The following is a 24,665-nucleotide window of genomic DNA, read 5'->3' on the forward strand; positions in this document are numbered from 1 at the left end:
CTTGCCCTTCATGAAGAAGGTGTGACTTAAGTAAGGTTTGTTCTGTCAGGTTGTTAAAGCTTGTACAGACTTTGAAGGACATGATGGGATAATAGCATAACTAATTCTTAGAATACAACAAAAGAATGCTACGATGTTCAGAGCAACAAGGCACAAGGATAAGATTTAACATATCCATCTTCAGGTGCTTTTACACAATTCCTTTGACCATTATGCATCACATTTTTTACTATGTTTATCTTTTTTCAGCACAGAAACCTTCAGCAGTCTGTTTGTGTGTTTTGCAGATTTTCTTTTCTTTCTTGCTCAAACTCGGTCAGGGTTACCCTCCCCAGTCGGCAAAGGCAGGCTGCAGAAAATAAAACCAACAGCATCAAACTGCCAAACCACTAGTCAAACTTCAAAATGCTGTTTATTATGAATGTCAAAGCCCTTAAAAGACCAAAGAACCTTGTCTGTAGCCACATTAGTGAGTGAACAGACTGATTTTTGAAGGCATATTACACAAGTCAAATTGACATATTTTTTTTAGTTTAATGATTACTCTGAGGGATATTCATTCCCTATAGTTCAAGAACTTGTCTCGAATTAGTCTGGTGTATGATATGTAGATGTGACAGGAACCTGATCAAACAGCAGTTTGGGTTTTAGAGGTGCATTTAACATCTTCTTTATGTCTGATCCTGGTGCAAAACATCTGGTGATAAGTTGGAAGTACATTAAACAACTGCAGTTATAAACAGCACTTCAGTTAGATCTAGGAATGGGAATCGAGAGTAAGTTCCCAGTAACAATTCTTTGGAATTGTTAGTCTGCTTGCCTATCGATCCTGCTCATCGGTTCCACTTGCTCCTGTGCTACAATCAGCTGAGCAGCTCTTAAAGCTGCTATGATCATTGACTTTATATATGGAGCAAATGGCAGTGTTGAATATCTGTGAGGGGATCACTCCTATTGAGAAAAAGAAGATGATTATCAACCAGCTTTGCACTCTCTCAACTCTCTCAGTTTAAGTTGGGAAATTAATTATAATATTAGTCTTGAATGACTCCCCGTATTATTGCTGCTAACAATAAGGATTCTCTGCTACATTTAGCGGTTAAGATTAACACCTCCTTCATCCATGCTGCAGCCCCTTTCAGTGCAGACTGCAGTAACTGGTAGTAGAAAATGTAATGCACCACAGTCAGAACCTTTAAGCCTTGCCAAGGGCATATGTAGAACACTACTATAAACTATGCAAACTGTATATTGAGCTGGGATTGGAAAAATCTCAGTGGATATTACAGTCCGTTTCACAGCACCCCAAGGCTCAAAGTGATATGGACAGCAGGTCTGTATCAGTTGCAGCACGGGTATATCAGACTATATACAGATACAATATTATAAACTGGGTACACATGAGCTGTGCAGCACAGTATTACTATGAACACCTGGGAGTTCATAGCAATGATTTCAGAAAGGTACCCTCTGAGAGCTGAACCTCTGGTGTATGACCTAGAACATTCAGAACCAGAGATACAATCAAAGATCAAAGGAGAGAATATTTGAGGGAGCACTTAAGAAAGTGTGAAAAACAGTGAGGTCCTGACACTGAAAATGGAACGCATTAAATATTTAAAATCATACTCGTTACAGTGCTGCTCTCCGCAGCACAGCACTTGTAAAAATATGAGTGAAACTTACTGAAAGCAGTCTCTCTGAGCGGAGACGTTCTTCAGGTACTGCTTCAGAGCCTCACAGAACTCACCAAGCTGCTTCTGGGAAACCACCATCTCCTGACGAATCAGCAGCAAAGACTGAAGGAAGAGCAACAGAGACGGCAGTGTCAGTTTTGTACTCAAGTTTTAATTTAACAGCTTACTGTTCTGTTTGTTGTCTGTCTGTTTCTTTATAGTGAAGCTGTATTAATATTTGTACTGTCTCTTTAAAAAGAACATGGAAGCACAGCTTAGGCTTACAAAGTTGCATCTGAACAAACCACAAGACTTCTGGAACAATGTTTTTTGGACAGACAAGACTAAAGTGGAGAGGTGTGGCCTAAAGAACAGCGCCAAATTTGGCAAAACACAAACACAGCATCTCAGTACAAACATTTCATGCCAACTGTTAGCACGGTGGTGGATCGGTGATGGTTTGGATTGCAGTCATTGAGTCGACCATGAACTCCTGTATACCACAGAATCCTAGAGTCAAATGTGAGGCTGTCGGCCAACTAAAGCTTGGCCAAAACTGGGCCGTGCAAGAGGGCAATAACACCAAGCATAGCAGCAACTTTACAATAGAATGGCTGAAAAAGAAAATAATCAAGATGCTGCAATGGCCCAGTCAAAGTTCTGATCTGAACCTGATTGAAATGCCTCAGTGGGACCTTGAGAGAACCTGCAAATAGGGCTGGGCAAAGCGATTATTTTCCTAATCGATGAATCTAGCGATTAATTTTTCGATGCAGCGATGAATCTAACGATGAATTTTTCAATCCGATTCTATTTTGATTTGATTTGATTATCGTTTATTTCCCCATTATTTGACTTGTATAGACGGTTTGTCCGTTGCAGAAGCTGCTCCTGGATGCCATCGTTTGAGGTGCTGGTGCATAGCCGTCGTGCTTTTATGATAGGCCATTTCCACCGAACAAAGTCGGCAAACAACTGAATCACTTCCTTTTCTGTTAAAATATCCCCATGCTGTAGAACTGCGTGTTCGGGTGGAGTGATTTAAGTCAACTGCGGCTGCCTCACTCATGTTGTCGCTACTCGCTGCCGCCATGTCTGTTTTGAAAGTGACGATGCATCGACGCACATTTTTTTACGTCGACGTATTTTACGTGTCAACGTAATCGATTACGTCGCCGTGTCGTCCCAGCCCTACCTGCAAACCTCAATGAACTGAAGCAATGTTGTAAAAAAACTACAGGCAACTGTGGCAATCTGCTAGCAAATAAAGCAATCACAAGATTCGTATTGCAGCGCTTTCTTTGGAACTAATTTCACCCAGTGAGAGCCAGTAACAGCGGATGTATTAGGACCATTGTGGCTAACATCTCTTGAGCAATGTGCACGGCAGGACATGAGAAACTTTAATATCTGAATACTGTGGAAAACAAACAATTACGGTAACACTAAAAGATGTGAAAGGCGCATTAGCACGCTACTTAGTAGCCTCTGTAGGCTAGCATCAAAAGTGGGTTAATCTCTATAGACTCACATGTTAAAATGCCCAACTTCAGCTTTTAAATAATCATGTTTATAGCCTGGCTCTCTCTCAAAAAATGTGTTTGGTCCCAAGAGCTAATTTCATCTTTCATAAGGGAAGCAAAGTTGTTAAATTATGTGTGGGGCTGGGACAGATGTAGCTGACAACCGTGTGAAAGGCCTCGCGTCTGCTAAAAAAACACTAAAGAAAAAACAACATGGCTGCAGTCAGAATGCTAACACTCAGGTATTAAAATGACCAGAAATCAATGGATGATGTCACAGTGATGAGAATCATCCTTTATATACAGTTTTTGAGATTTTTCTTTGTCTGCACCAACATGTTAGCGGGCTACGAGGTAGTTAGTTAACAGGCATTTTCTTGACATAAATATTTGTGACCATGCTATAGATGCTAGTTTTAGACAAAGCTAATTTCATGTGATTAGGATAGCAGCTGTAGTTACCAGGAGATTTATAAGACACATCTAATTTTTTATTCATCACTTGTTAAATTATTATCCATTTACTAGAGCTACGAGCAATTTCTCTGATACTAAATTGAAATGTGAGGGAATGATGCAGTGCCTTTCTAAAGTCCCCGTTTCCTGCGGCTAAAAGCATAGACATTCATAATTTCACACAGCCTACAGAAATTTTGTGATGGGGGGGCTTCCTGGGGACTCTGGGAAATGATGAACAATTAGAGGCTGAATGATTATTAGCCGTTATTGGTATGAATCCCATTTCTAACAAGAACCAAAGAACTGTGTCTTCTATTGTTTTAATCAGATGAGATTAGCTGCAGATTTCTTCAGCTTTTTAATGTGCCAGTATTACTGTAGCTCACTACAGTAAAATTAAAAATTAATCCACTGTGACCTAGATAACTCCAGAAGTGTCTCACTGACACAATATGCCTTCACATGCTCGCATATATGCAAATGCACACACTTGCGCCCCCCTCGCGCATCATCTGTCACACCTCTACATCTCTCACTAACACACTAATGATCTTATTTCAATATTATTTAAGGCATAACAATTATGTAATATTTGAAGAGTAAGGAAAAGTCCAATAATAAACTGCACCAGGATTTATTTCCTGTTATAAATCTTTAATTAGATTAATCTTGAGTTGAATGTGCACATTTCAAGTTATTACATGGAAATAATACAATTAAAGAAAATAAGGTTAACACCTCAAAAGTATCCAGAAATAACAGTGCTATAAAATAGGCCAAAACCTTTAAGGAATCAATAAACAGAGCTAATGAAAAACATTACAAATTAAAATGTAGCATTGACAAATGAGAGACAAGTGTTTGCTCTGCAGTGTTGGACAGTTAAACCTTGAGCTTGAAAAGGAAGCCTTTTAACAGGGTTTAGATGTCAGATCTGAGAAGTCTAATACAAGACTGACGAAAGAGCTGAAATGTATAATGGAGCCAACCTTCAGAGGGGTTAAGTGATCAATAAAATAAAAACACTGAATTCTGTATGAAATCAAATCTGCCCAATTTGATGCAACAGAGAAGAAACAGGTTTGACATGGCAAACATGTAACAGGCAAAATGTATCACACAATTTTTGTGCAAAAATGACATCCCATCAGCTGTTTCTGCAGTTATGTCTGCCCACGTGACGACACAGAATCAGACCTCATCGTCAGCCTGCTATAGAAAACCAAGTTTTAAACACATTTTTAACTGTTAACTATTAATTTTAGAAAGTTTGGCATTTTTGTTTTCATTTTAGTTTAAAGTCACGGTATGCTGCTTTTCTTCATTTAGATCAAGAAAGCAATGAAAGCGTACAATGCCAACTTCTAAAATGTATTTATTTACAAAAGCTAGAATTTTAGGAAAGCTCAGTAATGTCAGCATAACATTGAGCCTTGTGGGACTCCACATGAGGAACCAAGTTAAACACTTTGACATCTCTTCCAACACACAAAACAGAAATAGATTCAAGATGCAGGTGACATCATTCTCTTCTACCTAGGACTATTTTATTTTTATGCTTAGACCACTTTTACCTCACCTAACCTTTTTCTTCCAGCAAACAGCAGAACACCTGCAGTTCTTTTATCAAGCATGCAATCTAGTCCTTCTGTCTGTGCTCCTTTTCTATTGTCCTCATTCTGGGTGCTTGAGAATACAGATGTGATCCCATTCTACAATATTTCAGAAGGCTTTCAGCCCTTTACCCTGAAACAAGACATCCTAATTGTTTTATGGATGTGTTGTTGCTGTTAACAGGATATTAAATATCAGATCGAGCAACTGATTAGCAACTGGAAATAGCTTGCTATCCAAACATCTTAATAAGAGAGCTCTCCATTTAGCAGATATTAGCCACAGCTCTTGCAGCTTGTACTAGTGGAGGCTCTCATGTCATTCATCTCATCTGCATTTGTGCGTTAGTGTGCATCTGCTGATTGTTTTATTGGCATGTTATCACTTTACAACACAGTTTATCTTCTGCAATTAGCTTAAATTGCAATCAAGAGGCAGTGTCAGTGCTGCAACACTGAGGTGCATGAATGAAAACCTGGATGTTGCTCAGTAAAGACGTGTTGTACTTACGTGATTTACAAGGCAATGATTGCATGGGCACGCCGGATTGAGAACCCACAGCAGTGATAAAACTTGACAGAATTATAAAGCCTACTACAGCCCGGCTAAAAACATCAACACACACACACACACAAACACGCACAGACGTCCTACCAACTCAATTAGAAACACTACATTGCCCAGCAGCTTCTGTTAATCTAATCACTACCACTCCATTAACCATCCAGCTTCCCTGACCGAATCACTATGATTACATCTGCTCCCTGCTGACTCTGTGGCCCTGCAGAGGTGATAAATCAGGAGACCCTAACTCTGCAGCTCTGTTTTCTCTGTCGTGCTAACCTCTGTGGTAATGGTCAGCATCAACGCTGTATCCATGTCAGTAAGAGCGCAGGTGAACCTAAGACTCAGACCAGTTTGCTGAAAAACAAGATATAGGTTTAAAAAAAAGACTACAACTAAAGTGATTATACAGTAATAATCTAAGAAAAACCCGAATAATCCTTATAATCCTAATAATGCCTTCTCATTTCTCCAAACTGGATATAATGGAATTAGGTTAATTATCCACACATCAGATTAGACGTAATCAATTCTATTTTGAAAATTCACAAAACAATATATGCTTTATGTGGTACTGAGTTACATGACATATTTTACATTGATTTTCTTTCTTTTTTGGCTTCATGATTATGAGCTTTTAGCTTTAGATTGATAAAGCAAACTTAAGGACAATGTTGCTAATAGCGTCAGTCTGCTCAAGTCCATCATAAATCTTCTGTGTTTTGAGTCTGTACAGCTTACAGAAAGTGGAAATATCCATCACTGCTATTGTCATAATTATTGATATACTGAGCGTTCATGACTACTTAGCGTGTTTGATTGTTTACAGGAGCCTGACTGACAGAAAGCCCTTCCCTGGGAACATGCACATGTTGGAAATGACAAACCATTTGAAATTAATTGTAACTATTTGTAACTGTCTAGAGCTTTAGGCTGTACCTCCCAGTCTTTCTCAGATGGATCTGTAGTTGTCATGAAAATGCATGTGAATATGTGTAAACATGTCGCATCAGCAAAATCATCTACAATAAAATGAAACTATAGACAGTGAAATCCAATCCTTGCAGTGTTTGTGAGTGTGTGTGTGTGCTTACAGGACACTCTTTACTCTATGAGTCTGCTTGATTGGACAAGTGGCTGACTACCACAGTGTCATAAAGACATGTGGAGCCTAGTTCACAGGCTTGTAAAAATGTTATTGATTTCTGTATTTTCCTGTTCCTGTCTCCAGCTCTGCATCGACTCAAAAGCCCACTGAGTGCTCGTGGTTAAATGTCAGACAACAACAGCTCCGTATCAGAAATGTTTCCAGAATTTTAGGCACAGCTGGGAAGCAAGGACCTTTCGGGCATGGGGGTGGGGCATTAAAAATGAGAAGATTCAAACCAAACCACTTTTAAAATGGTTTGAAAATTCAGAAATGCCTCCCCAGTCCAAATTTGTCAAACACACCAATTCATTCTTTTCCCAGAGTGCAAACAGTGAAAACTCGGAAACACTTTAAGACCAGAGGTGGTGCAGATGGAGCTGTCTGTGTCTATATTTGGGCCCTTCCTTTATGTTTTACAGTGTTTCCATGTCTCACAGAGCTGTGTACCAGAAAAACTTCTTCATATGAGGGACTTGACAATGAGAATGTCTAAGAGAGACGATCCAGAACCAAACTCTAATTCCATAGAAAACTGGGTCATCTCTGTGTCTTCGCTTACAACTACTCCAGCAAGTCAGAGCATTTAAATGGTCCAATAGCAACATGGGAAACCGAATCCACTTTATATTATCATTTACATGAGTTTCTTGTTATATGCACATTTTAAAATCCAGATAAACTGAGAGTGTAATTTCTGAAAAGCGCCTCGTGGTGCTTTTTCCTTGCATGCATGACAGGATTTAGAGAACGAAATGTATGTTCTGCAATGGTCGATCTGATTTCCTCGTGTTGGTGTTGGTCCCAGATCATCATGAAAATGTTGTTCCAGGATCAACATTGCAAGTGACCAATCAGAATGTTGTGACGTCATACTTTTGCGACTTCGGGAAAAACCGCCGTAAAACAAAAAACTGTACTTAAGCTGCGAGAAACCGCCTCTGTCCGCCGATCAACGGACCCTGACCCTAATCCTAACCCTAACCTTTTAATAAACGGTAAGCAGGATTGATATTGTCCTTGCAACACTGGAATTTCATAAATGCAAGAATGGCTTGGCGCGCAAAAGAATAACGTCACAACATTCTGATTGGTCACTTGCAATGTTGATCCTGGAACAACATTTTCATGATGATCTGGGAACAACACCAACACGAGGATATCAGATCATCCGTTCTGCAATAGCTGAACATATTGCAGTTCAATCAGACAACTCACATTTGTGGCTGACGTATTACAGCAGGATAATATATTTAGAGTTTATGTTGCAAAATGGTCATTCCCTCTGAAGATGCTCTAAAATTGGGGACTGATGAGTGAACATCTTTCCAAAGTTTATAAATGGATGCTGGGGTGGTGGAGGGGTTGAAACAGCAGGGAGCTTTACATGGCAGTAGCAACACTGACATATCAGGGGGAAATCTGGCGCTTGAAAAGACTTCCATATTGGGAGGGTGGGTTTGGTAAATGACATGGCGAGCGTTATGCATGGCAGTATGTCTGAACCTGCTCATAGGCTCTGCTTCTTTAAAACATAAAAAGTAAATTCTTCAGTTTTTCATCATTAAATAATAATTTTGTTGTCTCTCTTTCCAAGCACCTACTTTTTTATATCAAGTGTTTATGATGGAAGAAACTACAAAAAGACTAACTGGGGTTTTGGAGGAGAAAAAAACAACAAACTTCCAAGCTGCCGCTTTAATTTTGCTTTAATGTGGATGATTGCTGATGAATGCCAAACTGTGTGACACCACCTATTTGTCTGCGTTGGGCTCTGAGTAACCGTTTTCTCAATTGATTGTAATTTTGCTCTGCAATTATCAGCAAAACACAGTGTGAGTACTATACTGTAGTAAACACATAGTATATTGGCAAATGTATGTCAAACAAAAAGCATTTCTCTTTCTGCCTCCCTCTTCACGTCTCTATGTAAATCCCCAGTGAGGTTTTAAACCACCAACTCTGCAAAATATGCAGAAATCATCACCTTCTATGAAGGACACACTATGTAGATACTGTGCTATATGTGTTAAGCCTGTGGGTGCTAATGTGTGTGTGTGTGTGTGTGTGTGTGTAATATGCGCTAATGTGGATTATTATGTACTGGGTGTGAAAATGGGAGGACTAGAGGGATATGTGGAGGATCAGTCTAGTGTTACCATGGGAACTGGGAAATACCCATTACCCATATAGGTCTTCTATATAGGTATCATTTGATTGTTGGAGTTTTCTCTTAGTCCTATTTCCATTTTATTTATGATCCTGTTTGTTATCACCAGTTCTTTTCTCCTGTTATTTCTCTTTGTTTCTCCTGCCATCCATCAGCCCTGTTTTGAGCTCAAGGAAACCCTCACTGATTGATCCTTCATTGATTATAAGAAGAAGAAGGAGGAGGTAACAAGCCACTCATTAGTTTAGAAATAAACAGCATCTCCTGTAGCTGCAATTACAAATACATGACTAAAGTATTACTTGCACTCACCTGCTGACTGCAACAGCAAGAGAAAAAGAATAAATACATAACAACAAGAGCAGCACTTCACTTAAAGCAGTGATTGGCAGCCTTTTGGAATATCTGGAGAACTAAAGATCAAAGTAGTTGTTATGTAAGCGTAAATTACTATAATTTTCGATTTTACTTGATTGCACACTTGATTGAACAATGTAATTGACATACGACGTGACTATTTCATGGTGAATCAGTTGACCGCTTGAGGGCAGAGTACGTTTGACAACAGTGACAGATTGTGGGCTTACAAACGTGTTATGTCTAACATATTATTGTGCAAACATATTATTACAGAATCAGATGTGCATGCAAGCTTTCTTTTTTGTGTCCATCAGATATTTGGTCATTTATAGGTAGTTAAAAAAACACAAAAAAACGTGTTTGCTCAAAATTGTGGTAAGTAGAACACATTTTATGGGTTGTGTAGTTTTCACATGACAGAACAAGAGTAACACCAAGAAATATCTGTGTGTGTGTGTGTGTGTGTGTGTGTGTGTGTGTGTGTGTGTGTGTGTGTGTGTGTGTGTGTGTGTGTGTGTGTATCCCTGTCCTTCCTTTTCATCAGACCTGGTTCGAAACTTTGAAAATGTGTTGTTGGGGACCCCAGTAAGTAAGTGCAGTGTCCAGCTTGGAGTGTTTGGATCAATGGTTTCTAAATTGTGGCTAAAGGTTGGTTTCAAGCCAGGTATCTTGGTGATGACGTATATATAAATGCTGGCTATGGATAGTTTAACTTTCCATGAACATCTACATTTCTATTTCCCTAAAATCTCCATTATAGTTAGGGGAGCTTCCGAGTTTGCTGACTTTTGACATGATACAATTTTATTTAAATGATTACCAATTGATATAAAGATAAAAGAGATTTATGAGTGCAGCTTTAATTTGAGAAGTGATAACCATACCATTGCCTGTTTAAGTTCCCCTCAGTCCTCAGTCACAGTGAAGGGAAAAAGAAGAAGAAGAAGAAGAAAAAATGGAATTTCTGAGTTTAACAAATTAAATTTTCTGATGAATGAAATCTGGAACTGGACCAGGCTTTAGCATTTCAAAAATGAAAACAAAACCAATTAATCAGATTGTGGCTGTAGTGTGCAGCTCCTAGATGTATTAAAATTCCATCTCTGAGACTATTTTAAATGGATCAGCCTGCCAAAATTAGGGTGAGTGGCTGCACTGAACAGTTTGAGGTTTCATAATGCACTAATGCACTGCGGAAATCACTTTGGAAACAGTATTACAGTAATACTGCAATTAACAACTTGAATTACATACGTGCACAAATGGCTTGGATATAAGTATTGTATTTAATATCATTTAAAATCATTTTTACATTGGTAGCATTTTCAGTTTTGACACTGAAACACTGTCTGTTGGCTATGGTGAATCCCTGTGTTGCTATCAAGTTCCAGTCATTATAAAGAAGTAACTGAAGCAGCAGCTGTACCTGCTTGCCTAACAGCTGAAGTATTTCAAAGGACAGATTCATTTTTAATGCTGCCACCTTCGCTCATTCATTCATTTTACGCATCTCCCAGTGACAAACAAAGCCCAAGCACTTCTCCTCTGAAATTACCTGTGTGTCTCCCTTGCCTGTCGCACATACCTTTCATGGGAGCTCTTCTTATTTGTACATTAATTCAGACGAGGTATTTAACTTCTGAGGGGCGTTTCTTCTGTCTTCCTTTCAGGATAACTAACTTTGTATCCTTTCAGATTGCATTACCTTGATTGCTCATATGCAAAGCTCAGTGGGCTGTTGCATAAATTGTAATGACCTTCAGGTAGCAATGATCATGTGGAATAAGAACTAAGGAATTTTTGCTTTTGAAATATCAACCAGAACCTCTCTAGCCCCGGAGGACTTTCTTTCTTCGAGGCTTATGAATTCCTTTGAGCACCTCTAATTTCATTCTGCTTCATGCTTTTCCATCCATCTTCCAAATTATTCCTTTTATCAATGTTTACATCTGTTGGTGAGGGTTGCATTTCAGTGGGGCTTCTCGGCACACATCTCAAAGCACGTTTATAAGCAACTCATTTACAAAAATACTATCCCCACCCCCCCTCGGTTCAGGTTTGACTGGGCAGGTTAGATAAGATGTGATATGGATTTAAAAAAAGAAAACAATACCCAAACCAAGAGTGGAAATACTGTTGAGTAAAACGCATAGTCATAGTCTGTCTCCTTTTTCAATAAAGTCAAATCACGCATTGTGTGAAAGTTGAGAAGCACATCAAATAGTTGATAAGCATCTTCCAAAACTTTATTCCAAAAAGACATTAGCTCATAAAAAGTCTAGTTGTGTTTATGAATTCTTAGACCTTTACATTTACAAATCCCTCATATTAAACCCAGATAATAAAAAACTCATCAGGTTATTTTGAAAGTGCATGACTTTATGCATGACACTTCTCAGCCTGGAAGAATGAACAAAACAGCCATTGCCAAAAGGCTAACATAGGCATAGCTTCTGGGCTCCCTCTGAATTGTTCTCTTTTGTTTCATACCCTGTTGTCTTTATGGTTCACCAGTGCATAATAATTATACGAGGTACTGCAACTGATTTAGATTTGACCTGTCTGCCTTTCGAGTTGAGTTTCTCCATGTTGCTGCTATATTTAGGTCACTCCATGGTACTCATACAATGGCCATTTACATTTGTGCATTTCGAATGCATGATTGATCTCCTCCACTGTGTTTTCAACTTTAATTTCATTTTTGGGAAAAATAAGAAGTCACAGGAAGGCAAATCTTCCAAGTGATGAGCAGAGACTGTGTTATTGTGGCCCATAGGCTGTACAGTATATAAAAGACAGACCAAGTCACAGTCATGTCACCCACTCATTTCTGGTTGTATTTTGAAGCCTCTGGTGTTTCATTTTGGCTGTTGCCACATTGTTTGTTTTTGTTTGTATTTTCTGAGCTAGAAGTTACCATATGGGGATCAGGTAATGCTAACAAGTCTTATTAATAATCTGTATTCATAAACTGTATGGGTGCATTGCACAGACATACCTACCCCCCACAAAGCAAGCAGCTCTGGCCCGGATCTGGTGTCAAGCCGGCACTGCTGGCTGACTTCTGGCATGGTAAGTGGTATGTCATCCAGATATGGGCCAGGCCTGGCATAGATGGCACTGTTTATATGATGGCATGCCACATCTGGCCCGATTGTGGTTTGGTTTATGTGGCCCAGGCCCATAAAAAACAGGTCAGGCCCGGATCCGGCATCAAGCTGGCACTTCTGACTAACTGGTGTCATGGCAGGGTGTATGTCAACCAGATGTGGGCCAGGTCTGGCAATGATGGAGCTATTTATGTTCCTATTTTCCTATTTTAGTTAGAAGACCCAAATGCCATGTTCCAATACTATATTGCTATGATAGCCAATGTTTCAAATGCAGGTGTGATAGGTTTGTGAGTGTACACTTTATCCAAAACCTAGTGAGGGTTTACTCATGTCTACCACTGGGTGGTTGTAGCTCAGGAGGTCAAGCAGGTCACCTACTGATCAGAAGGTTAGTGGTTCGATCCCTGGCTCCTCCAGTCTACATGTCAAGAGTGTGACTGTGTATGAATGTAGTTAGGAAGCACTCAGTTTAGAGAAAGTGTGTGATTGGGTGAATGTGGCATGCTGTATAGAGCACTTTGAGTAATCTGGGAGAGTAGAAAAGTGCTATGTAAGAATCAGTCCATTCACTGTTTTGTCATGTTACTTTTGCAATATTATGTTCCGGCACATGTTGTTATCACATGGCTTGATTAAGGTACACATCAGGCTGACATCTGGGGCCAGAGCTGAAACTGTTCTGGGCCAGCACAGGGCCAGCAGTGCAGTGTGTCTGCAACTGGCCTTGTGCTGGCCCATGTGTGGGCCACTTCTGGCAAACCAGATCTGGGCCACTAAAAGGCCGTCATTCTTTGCGGTATGTGGGCCATGTGTAAGCACATTGTGTGGGCCAGATCCGGGCCATACCAATTTTGCTATGTGGGCCACTAATTAATAGAGATGATGGTAAGATACTCTTCTAACAGTTAAATTCTGCAATTTTACTCACTAATACAGAGTCACAAGACTCTCCAATAGTATTCACAACACAGCAAGTCATATTTCTCAGATAATTCCTTCAACAATGCTCCATAAGGCACCAACACCACAAACAAATGGGCAATGGTTAGAAGAAGCAAGGCCTAGGAAAAAAAAACCCACCTACCAAACAGTTGTTACAAACAGTGATATGTTTGTAACATGTTATGTTGAGCACTTTAATATGGGAGTTTATAGGAACTGATCTGCTCTTGGAGCCAGCCTCATGTAGCTTGTGACGTTAAAGTTTAAGTCTTGTAGAGTCTAAAACCATGGAATCAATTCAAATTACACACTGAATGCTGAAGATGGATGGCACTCTCCTGACTGCACGTTTCACATCACAAAAAAGCTATGGCTTGGTCTGACGACAACAAACTCTCGATCAGCAGCGTTGATCACTGGAGCACTAAGCGAGCAATCTAAAATTACCACATAGACTGAATTTGGTCCAAGGGTGCACGGGAAGATGACCTTGAAGGTTACAATATTTTCACTGGTCCAGTCTTAGAATATTACAATCACACCTGGAATTGAATACAACAAAAATATGGTTGTACCTTACTGCTGGTTGTTGTTTTCCATTGTTTTGATTCTGAGATTTTGCCTGCTTTTCTGGGAATTACTCTCTCTTGCTCTCCCTCGTTCCCTCTCCTTTTTTAAAAACATTAATTCTGCCTGACCTGCTGTTGCTTTTATCACAATCTCCCACATTTGTCTTTGTTTTTTGGGCAATTTGCAACGTACCGTTGTGCTATTTCTCAGTGTACTCCATCTTGATGATGGTTAGTAATTAAATACGGATCATAAAGTGCGTTATTAGCACAGGGGGGAGAAAAAACACAGTATGGCTACATTTGGATAACAGTGGGGCTTTTTGGTACAGTTAAGGCAGGATAAAAGCCTGCACCAAATCAGTCGAAGTCAGTTAATAGCGAAGGGAAGTAATAAAGGCAAAGCTAAAAAAAATATGGAGGTGGAGGAAAGGATGAGTCTCGATATCTCTACCTCTTTCTCTTTTGCGCGCACGCACACACACACACACACACACACACACACACACACACACACACACACACACACACACACACACACACACACACACACACACACACACACACACACACACACACACGCGGGAACAGATACAGTGAACAAGCTGTCAGGTTCCTGGCTAAGTGGACTAAATTGTGTCGCAGCATAGACGAGAACAAACAGAGAGTGAGAGGTAGAGAGAGAAAGAGGCAGTGGGGGTTGTGGCTGATTAAAGCACGGTGGAGCAGTTATTGAATTTACAGAGAAATTCTCCAGTGCCAAGAACACAAACAGCTACCAAGGGGATTGGTGCCATTCAGGGAACAAGTGCCACCATTGATATATCATGAGTGCAGACGCTGAAAAGATTCCAGTCTCATAGATTCAGATCTCACATGTGTCAGACATGATTGTAATATACCACCATCCTGTCATCAAGTCTAATTTTGCCGTGTAAAAAGGAACATTTGCACAAACTTCCTTTACAAACTCTGACATAGTTGCTAGCATTTTAACTTTGGTTATCCGACATCTTTATGACCACAAACAAGTTGGACTCAACAGGAAAAGAAATAGCTTTTTGTACCTTTAAAGGGAAACACTGGTGCTACGTTTTTCTTCTTGTCAGTAATCCCCACGGCTCGTGGCTCCAAGCCTGACACACTCAGACATTCACTTTTTAAAAAGGGCTCACAGAAAAACAAGTTCAGTCACAAAAAGCTGAACAATCTAGTTTTTATTATTATTATTATTATTATTATTATTATTATTATTATTATTATTATTTCTTCCAATTCTTGAACCTGTGGAAAATTTTCTGTATTCTTTTGTAGTAAAGCATCAATCCAAAGTCAAGAAGAATTCCTTCTTCTATTGTACATTTTCTTTCTAAACTTCCATGTCACCTTGAAAAATCTCCAATGGTGCATTGAGCAGGCAAACCACTGGGCTTCAAAACACCTGGTACCTTGAAATCTATATGACCTCCAGACTCTATAAAAAAATCTATGAATTATCTTAGTGTGCCTAATATAATTTATACCCTGGATATTTTTGAAGCAGCAGCAGGAAGGATCTCACTTGGAGCTGGACATAACGGTCAAAGCTAACTGATCCATCATGTGCTGCTTCATGAAAGGAAAGCAGTGGTAACCTCCATGAAGCAGTGAGGCTGGGGGTTGTGAATGAAGAAAATGCATGCTGGGAGCCCTCTTCACACTCCTTTAGCACTTTGGTTGTGCAACACTTCTGAATCAACTGCTTCACTGGAGCACGGCTGCAGGCCTGAGAAAGCCATATGTAAGACTTTCAAGTTCATCTAATGCTACACAGAACTGCAATTAAGATTAGTGTAATACCCTAAATAGACACAATTGCATATAAAGCAGCAGTCTCTCTCCAAGCATGTCTGAAGATGTTATGAAAGCTAACAGGACAAAAATGCATTTAGAGAAATAATTTGATATTCTGGGAAATGTGCTTATCCTTGCAAAGGCAGTGTCATGCCTGCAAACTCATTGTAAAGCTAAAGCCAGCAGTGTATAGATGGTTTAGCTTTCTATACAACAGGAGCAGGTGCATTGCTTGTTAATATTATACCCAAACAAAATTTAAAAATACATTTTTGTTTTAGATGAAATTGCGAACTGTGTGTAATGACATAATTGAGATACGCGGTGCTGGCAGGTTAATCCTTACTCCCACATGAGCTTAACCAAAAGACATAAAATATGGAACTGTCAGAACATGCATCTGTCCAAAGGTCTGCTAATACACCACCTCCAAAGATTGCTTATTAATTTTTTAAATCAATGAGTTCGAGTCAGGAGTATGTGTTTCTTAGAGTACAAGAAAGGAGGCATCTCATCTACCCACTGCCCAGTTATCCTGTACTCACAGTGCACTTAACAAACCAGGCCTGAGTACATGTCTCAGATCTCAGCCCTCTCTCTCTTTGCACCCACACACACGCTTCTGAAAAAAGTTTTTGTTTTTTGTCTTGTAAGTCACAGTGATGTTCATGACATTATGCATTTTGTGGCTTAATGAGGGCATTTTCTGGAAGTAATGACATGCTGTCTTCTCACATAAGTTACAGATTTTTTTTAACAACCTAGCACCGCAGTTTTGACAGAGGCAGTTTTTTCATCTTGAGGAAGCATTGGCGCTACAGGTGTGTGCAAGGTTAGCAATCAGAGTACTGTATGCTATACCCAAGAACAACTAAATGCTTAACTGCTGAATGCTCACCCATGCTTTGGCCCTTTATGCAGCTACTAGTTAAATCAACTGGACTTTGGGGGCCAAACACTTGGAAACACCAGTGTTTTCTAGTACTTTCAGTGTCCTGCATTAGGTTACACTAATAGACCCTGTACGGTCATGCATTCCATTAAGTATATTTTGTCTTAAGTTTGTTTTCCGTTTGCCAAAACTAATAATATATCCACCATATGGACAGAAGTAGAGTTTTGGAATTCAGGTGATTTCAGTCCCATTGGCACAAGTGTATTAAATCAAGCGCTTAGATATTTAGTTTGGCTTTACAAACAATGGTGAAAAAGTGAGTTGTTCTAAAGAGCTACCTAAGTTACAGTTAACGTTCTCTACTGGCATTCTCTACTGGTCAAACCTCCTCTAGTATTAACATCAGCACAAAAACCGTGCGCCAGGAGCTTCATGGCGTGGGTTTCAATTGCTGACAAGCTCCTGTAAGTTGCAGCTGCTAGCAAAAGTATTCGGCCCCCTTGAACTTTCCCACATTTTGTCACATTACAGCCACAAACATGAATCAATTTTATTGGAATTCCACGTGAAAGACCAATACACAGTGGTGTACACGTGAGAAGTGGAACGAAAATCATACATGATTCCAAACATTTTTTACAAATAAATAACTGCAAAGTGGGGTGTGCGTAATTATTCAGCCCCCTGAGTCAATACTTTGTAGAAGCACCTTTTGCTGCAATTACAGCTGCCAGTCTTTTAGGGTATGTCTCTACCAGCTTTGCACATCTAGAGACTGAAATCCTTGCCCATTCTTCTTTGCAAAACAGCTCCAGCTCAGTCAGATTAGATGGACAGCGTTTGTGAACAGCAGTTTTCAGATCTTGCCACAGATTCTCGATTGGATTTAGATCTGGACTTTGACTGGGCCATTCTAACACATGGATATGTTTTGTTTTAAACCATTCCATTGTTGCCCTGGCTTTATGTTTAGGGTTGTTGTCCTGCTGGAAGGTGAACCTCTGCCCAGTCTCAAGTCTTTTGCAGACTCCAAGAGGTTTTCTTCCAAGATTGCCCTGTATTTGGCTCCATCCATCTTCCCATCAACTCTGACCAGCTTCCCTGTCCCTGCAGAAGAGAAGCACCCCCAGAGCATGATGCTGCCACCACCATATTTGACAGTGGGGATGGTGTGTTCAGACTGATGTACAGTGTTAGTTTTCCGCCACACATAGCGTTTTGCATTTTGGCCAAAAAGTTCCATTTTGGTCTCATCTGACCAGAGCACCTTCTTCCACATGTTTGCTGTGTCCCCCACATGGCTTGTGGCAAACTGCAAACGGGATTTCTTATGGTTTTCTGTTAACAATGGCTTTCTTCTTGCCACTCTTCCATAAAGGCCAACTTTGTGCAGTGCACGACTAATAGTTGTCCTATGGACAGATTCCCCCACCTGAGCTGTAGATCTCTGCAGCTCGTCCAGAGTCACCATGGGCCTCTTGGCTGCATTTCTGATCAGCGCTCTCCTTGTGAGTTTAGGTGGACGGCCTTCTCTTGGTAGGCTTACAGTTGTGCCATACTCCTTCCATTTCTGAATGATCGCTTGAACAGTGCTCCGTGGGATGTTCAAGGCTTGGGAAATCTTTTTGTAGCCTAAGCCTGCTTTAAATTTCTCAATAACTTTATCCCTGACCTGTCTGGTGTGTTCTTTGGATTTCATGGTGTTGTTGCTCCCAATATTCTCTTAGACAACCTCTGAGGCACTCACAGAGCAGCTGTATTTGTACTGACATTAGATTACACACAGGTGCACTCTATTTAGTCATTAGCACTCATCAGGCAATGTCAATGGGCAACTGACTGCACTCAGACCAAAGGGGGCTGAATAATTACGCACACCCCACTTTGCAGTTATTTATTTGTAAAAAATGTTTGGAATCATGTATGATTTTCATTCCACTTCTCACATGTACACCACTGTGTATTGGTCTTTCACGTGGAATTCCAATAAAATTGATTCATGTTTGTGGCTGTAATGTGACAAAATGTGGGAAAGTTCAAGGGGGCCGAATACTTTTGCAAGCCACTGTATATTGTTTGCTTACTATGGATGTCACTTGTTAACCAAGCCAGTTTGCTAGTGTTAGCATTAGCTGATAACCTCCACCCTCTCACACACGTATGGTCACATCTAGTTTTAAAAGACCAAGATGGCAAAGACAAAAATAAGAGACTCTAGATTTCAAGGCATGAATCCAAAAACTAATGTGTGAAATCAAGAGTAGCTTTCAGAAAGTAACGCACAAAACACAAGAGCTCAATTTGTCAACTTTATGCAACTCTCTCAGCAGGAAAACAAATATGTGTACATAAAATGTCAAACTAGTCTGCTCATTTTGATATGTGGGTTCAAATGACTAGGGTACAAGTGAAACATCAGTAAAGTAATTTGATTCTGTGTCTTCCAGGTGTTCTGGTAAAACTCCTATAAGCATATGAAAGAAAGAATATGCATACAAAAACTTTCATTAGTTTTACAAGATGATTGCATTCTGCCCAGCAAAAATCAGGTTTAGACTGACAAAGCACCGTTTTGTAGCACTGATTCAGTTTAAGGAAGGCCCCTAAGTCATTCTGCATCTGAGTCAGCACTGCTGGAGTTTGAGAAATATGGTCCAACTAAGAGAGCTGCTGCAGAATGTGTGACCCCTTCATATGGTCATATACATATTCATAAGTTTTTGATTTATTTTTCATACTAGTCTTCAAAGCATCCCGAATGTCCCTCTGTGAATCTCACTTTCTCCTCTACGCCTGCCTGTCTACTTAATTTATCTGGAATACATTAAATTCAACATTTCAGACATTCATTAATGTCTCTGTTAGGAGTAAAGTATGGCTCTGCTTTCTCAGCTTGGAACTTTTGCTTCCTGATCCCCTTCTTTCTGCTTCCTGTTTATAATCCTTACAAACTTACTTTCCCAGTGCTAGCTTGCATAATGATCTGGTAATTGATTTTGAATCTTCTCTCCCTTTTCACCCTTTTCCCTGTCTTGTGATCTGTGTTTGTGAATGGTAGGGATGCCTTCAGCTCTCCCAGCATTTCTCCCATTAGAGTACACATCTGTTGGTCATCAGCACATTATTCTGCAGCATATCTGCCCTCTCCTGCTATTGTCTGACAAATCGTTGTGCCAGTTGCAGTAGTTTTGCTGGTGCTAGTGATTTGCAAGGTTTAGTTTGCTCCACGTATCTTTTGCTCTGATCCAATTTTTTCTCTGTTTAGACCTGCCCAGCATGGTTCAAGCTTCCAACCTTTGGCTCCACTCCACACTCATACTCCCTCAGCCATTAGTCAATTCTGTCTTCCTTTCTGCCTGCCTGCCAGCTCTGCCCATCCTGCTCTCCATTCTCGAGCCATCCCAGCCTGTTAGCTCCATCTCCAATGATGCATCTTGTCCTCACCCAACTACTTAAGTATTCTGATTAAAATCCTGTTTTGAATCATAGCCAAACAGAGTCAGTTTATCTTGCTTTTTATGTCCAGAAATACTTATTCAACATAACACTTATGATTTAAGTAAATATGTTAAAAAACAAACAAACAAACTGGCTGAGATATGATGAATAACTATAGGACGCATCCTTTTAGCCCTGAAAGCTGCATGGCTCCATAGATGGAAATGTCAATCAGTTAGTTCACCTTTTAGTTGGATTTCAATTAAATCTCGGTCAGACAGAGGATAAACATCGCTGAGCATCATTCAATAATTTAATGGAATTAATTCATCTTTTTTTTTAAACAAGCAAAAAGTGAAACGAGCAAATCTGTCTGTTAACTCAGACTGAACTCAGTGACCGCATTCATCTGATATTTTATTAGAAGAAGAAGAAACTCATAATAAGTGAGATTTTGCTCTTTCTTGATTATATGCATTTAATGTATTTATTATTCTAATAATCATTATTATTATTATTACACATCAGGTCACCTTAATTAATTATTTAACATAAGTGAAATCAGGAAACAGTTAAAACAGGAACAACTTACATTTTTACATTAAACCAACTTAAAATGATTGACGATGTATTAAGTTTAGCACAACCAGCATTTTTTACATTATTACCCTTATATTGAAACTAACACAACATTGTGTCCAGGCAGCCATGGCTGTTAGAGGTTTCTGGCACAAATTCACCTGCTGCCAATGTATACAGTAGACAAGATGAAGTTGTTCTTTAGACTTCTTTTAAGATTAGGCTTAAAACTTTCCTTTTTTGCTAAAGCATATAGTTAGGGCTGGACCAGGTGACCCTGAATCCACCCTTAGTTACGTTGCAATAGGTGTATAGAATCATACTTGTTATTACGCTCTGGCTGTCTTCCACAGCATGTCTTCTATCCTGTCTTCCTTCTCTCATCCCAACCGGTTGCAGCAGATGGCCCCGCCCCTCCCTGAGCCTGGTTCTGCTGGAGGTTTCTTCCTGTTAAAAGGGAGTTTTTCCTCGCCACTGTCACCAAAGTGCTTGCTCATAGCGGGTCATTTGATTGTTGGTTTTTTTCTTTGTATGTATTATTGTAGGGTCTGCCTTACAATATAAAGTGCCTTGAGGCGACTGTTCTTTAGACTTGGCGCTATATAAATAAAATTGAATTGAATAGATTGAACTGAACTTCAAGTGTTGCTGGAACTCTAATCACAGTTCTTGGTCCCCGACTTTTTCCCACCAGGAGGCTAACCTTTATGGTTTTGAGAGTCTCCTCTGGTGAAACACTACATTTCTGTGATTCTCTCAGTTGGGTCAAGATGACAATAACAATAATACTGCTAAAATGACTCTTGGTTTAATGTTAGTGGGAGGTCAGCATTGTGCGTGTTAGCTGCCCAGCATGACTGCATTCATGTGCTATTTTATTAGAAAATGAAACCTATAACAGTGGGTTTTTGCTCTTTCCTGAGTGCATGTGGTTAATTTATTATTTTATTTAGTTGAATAACCTGTGCAAAGATATTCTGCACAGTCAATAAATCTCGGGTAAAAAACACAACACATTCATACTATTTGTGCTAAAAAGACCTCATAAACCTGAACCTGTGTTCTCTGATCTAGCCTATCTACTTTCTTATTCCCTTTTTTTTTTTTTACACCTTTAAGCTGCGTATCTATCCCACTCCTTTACACTTCCATTTTTAGATTTCATTGGCTCTGGCTTCTTCTGTTTTTATTGCATCTCTTGTCTTTTTTCACATGCCAATTGGGGATCAAAAGACAGTGTATGTGATTGAGTTACCTACTTCTCATAACAGCTCATTGTCAGCCAGCCACTCACTGCTGACAAGTATCCACTACAAATAAAATGCACATGCTAATACAGCTCCCCAACTGCAATGTCAAATTATCTTTACATCTCTCATGTAGTATGTGATCCTATTATGATCCCCTTTGTGCCGATACAACTCACGGAGGTGTCTTTGTGCTGAGAGGAGGCGTGATTGCTTTGATAGAACAGTGAATGGGCAGGGGAGATGATGGGTAATAAAATCTTTCTCCAGGAGGAAAATAGAAGTTATAGGAGGAGGGGTGAAATTATGTAAAGGTGAAGTGGAGCATGACCTTGTTATGAAAAACTGCTGTTAAGATGCAAGAGAGGTGTACCACAGAGAGCCTGAGCGTTCAAAAGGTGATGTGATGGTATACTCAGCTGTAAAGCAAGAAGAAACAGTTGAGGAGAGGCAGCGAATGGTGGTGGTAGAAAAATTAAGGGAAATTCGCATTCAATTTCATTTTCATTACACTTGCCATGTCTTTATTCGAGTCTCGGAACAAAAAGCCAGGTTTATTAGAACCTCATTTCAGAAGCTTTCTGTGTCTAGAGACTTATTTATCAAACAGATCCGATAGACTGTTATGCCCAGTTTGCATGTAATCAGTGAAGTGTGTCTAAGATTGGATGCAAACAACAGGAGGAATTTTAATACATTTGGTTGGTGGAACATTTTGCAGCATTTACTAAGAGGGAGGCAATCTGTGAGGGTCTGATTTTCTGGGAACGATTTCAGCCACTGCTTATGTAATGGACAGCTGTTCTCAGGTGGAGGTTATTTATAATAATAGTACTTTAAAAGGGAATACTTTTCCAACATTTCCATCAACATCACATACAAAATGTTTGTTCTTTACTTTCTGAGCAGATCCTGTATTGAAGAAAACCGTGCACATGTAATCAGTACTTATCATTATTCATGAAGTCATACTGCACACATACTGATAGAGAGGCTCGTCATTTGACCAGCAGATTCTTCAAACCCTGAGCAAAGAAATGTGTTCTCCAAGGTAATAAAAAGCAAGGGTGAAGACAGGCATTCTGTTACGCAGGACTACAGGTAGGGAACCTTCAAAACTCAAACACTTCTTTCCTCTTGGATTACACATTTGTTACATTTTCATATTAGACTAAACGTGTGTGCAAAGGTCCATGCAAGGTCCATGCATTCAGTGGGATCCCACCTCTTTATAAGGCCTCTATTCCACAGACTCTTTGCATGTCGGTTTTACACTTTGTATTTTGCACGAATGAAAGAAAGAAGCTCTCTTGTTCAGCACAGTGTGCCGTCTCATCTATATACCGTATACAGTTAGAAGCAATCCTGTAAATCTAGTTGTGAATCTACAATGGTCTGACTCCACAGACTGCAGTTTTTACGACTTCATTTTCAGATTAGTTTCCTCAGGAGCTTTTTGGTATTATGTTACAAAGACCCTCTTCTTCAGTATTAGATCATAAATAACAAGCTTATCACTGATAATCAGAACAGTTGGTCCTCTGCTTTTGCACACAGTGTTGATAAGTCTCCATCCTTCCATCCATCCATAATATTTTCACCTGTGAGCACCATGACTGCAGCAGGGGAAAAAGAATAAAAAAATGTGCTGAAATGAATGAAAAATGCTCATTCAGGTTTTTCACTTAATCAAGTGCGCTTGTTTTAACTGTTCCTGAAATGAGATCTAAGTATGCTCACGGTGCTTTCAGCTATTGTGGTCACTCAAAACCTTTTTCATTCACTCAGGCCTACAGTCAACATGTGCGTTTGCGTTTGCTTTTGTTTTGTTTTATTTTGTTATTTTTGCTTTGCTTTATTATATTTGGCTGTTTTTACTGTCTTAATGTATCATAAACCTACACAGGTTTTTATGTTTTTATCTTCTGTGTTAAGCACATTGACTTTGCAGTTCAAATGCGCTATTAAAATAAAATTGCCATTGCATTTTGTAATAGGCTAAATGTGTAGCTAAAGTTAGCTTCATTACTGTCATTTTAATCAGCACATCTAAGAAGTAATTGCGTCGTACTTGGATTGTATGCGGTGCATTAATCTTTACCATTCTTTGAGCTCAACTCCATCTTTCAATGCAGTCAGACGGCCCAACACAACACTATTGTTATCCTAACAGTCACATTCAAACTATTTCCAAGCTGCTGCTCTACACTGCATCAAAGTTGACTGCACAACCACAATAGTGTGTGACAAAATTACCATGACTTGACAAATAAGTAAAAAAACCAGTGGCAGTGCTGTGATTTTAAATTTCCATTCTAAATTATCACTCGGAGGAAGTTAGGTCATTTATATCTATGTCAGAGAGTTCATCCTGATAGCTGAGAAAAAGGCATCACTGTAACTGTGTTTTGTAATGAGGTCAGTGCTTTTGTGAAGTGCAAGAGAAAAGCGGTTGTGGATGAAAGTTTCAATAGAGGCACAGTACACGCCACAAGGTCACAAGTTAAAAATGAAACTCAGGATATCTTCTTTACAA

General features: G+C 39.6%; 1 protein-coding gene across 2 annotated transcripts in view; it reads right to left on the reverse strand.

Moving 5' to 3' along the window:
* The window catches only part of necab2 (N-terminal EF-hand calcium binding protein 2), a 137,757-nt gene that overhangs the window by 9,186 nt on the left and 103,906 nt on the right, over nucleotides 1-24,665 (reverse strand). For both annotated transcript variants that reach the window (XM_063477723.1, XM_063477721.1), the window contains one exon: nucleotides 1,687-1,799. In XM_063477723.1, coding sequence (XP_063333793.1) covers nucleotides 1,687-1,799 — 113 coding nt within the window. The remainder of the gene's footprint in view (nucleotides 1-1,686; nucleotides 1,800-24,665) is intronic.

Source organism: Pelmatolapia mariae, linkage group LG7 (assembly GCF_036321145.2).
Source record: "Pelmatolapia mariae isolate MD_Pm_ZW linkage group LG7, Pm_UMD_F_2, whole genome shotgun sequence".
Classification (NCBI taxonomy): Eukaryota; Metazoa; Chordata; class Actinopteri; order Cichliformes; family Cichlidae; genus Pelmatolapia; species Pelmatolapia mariae.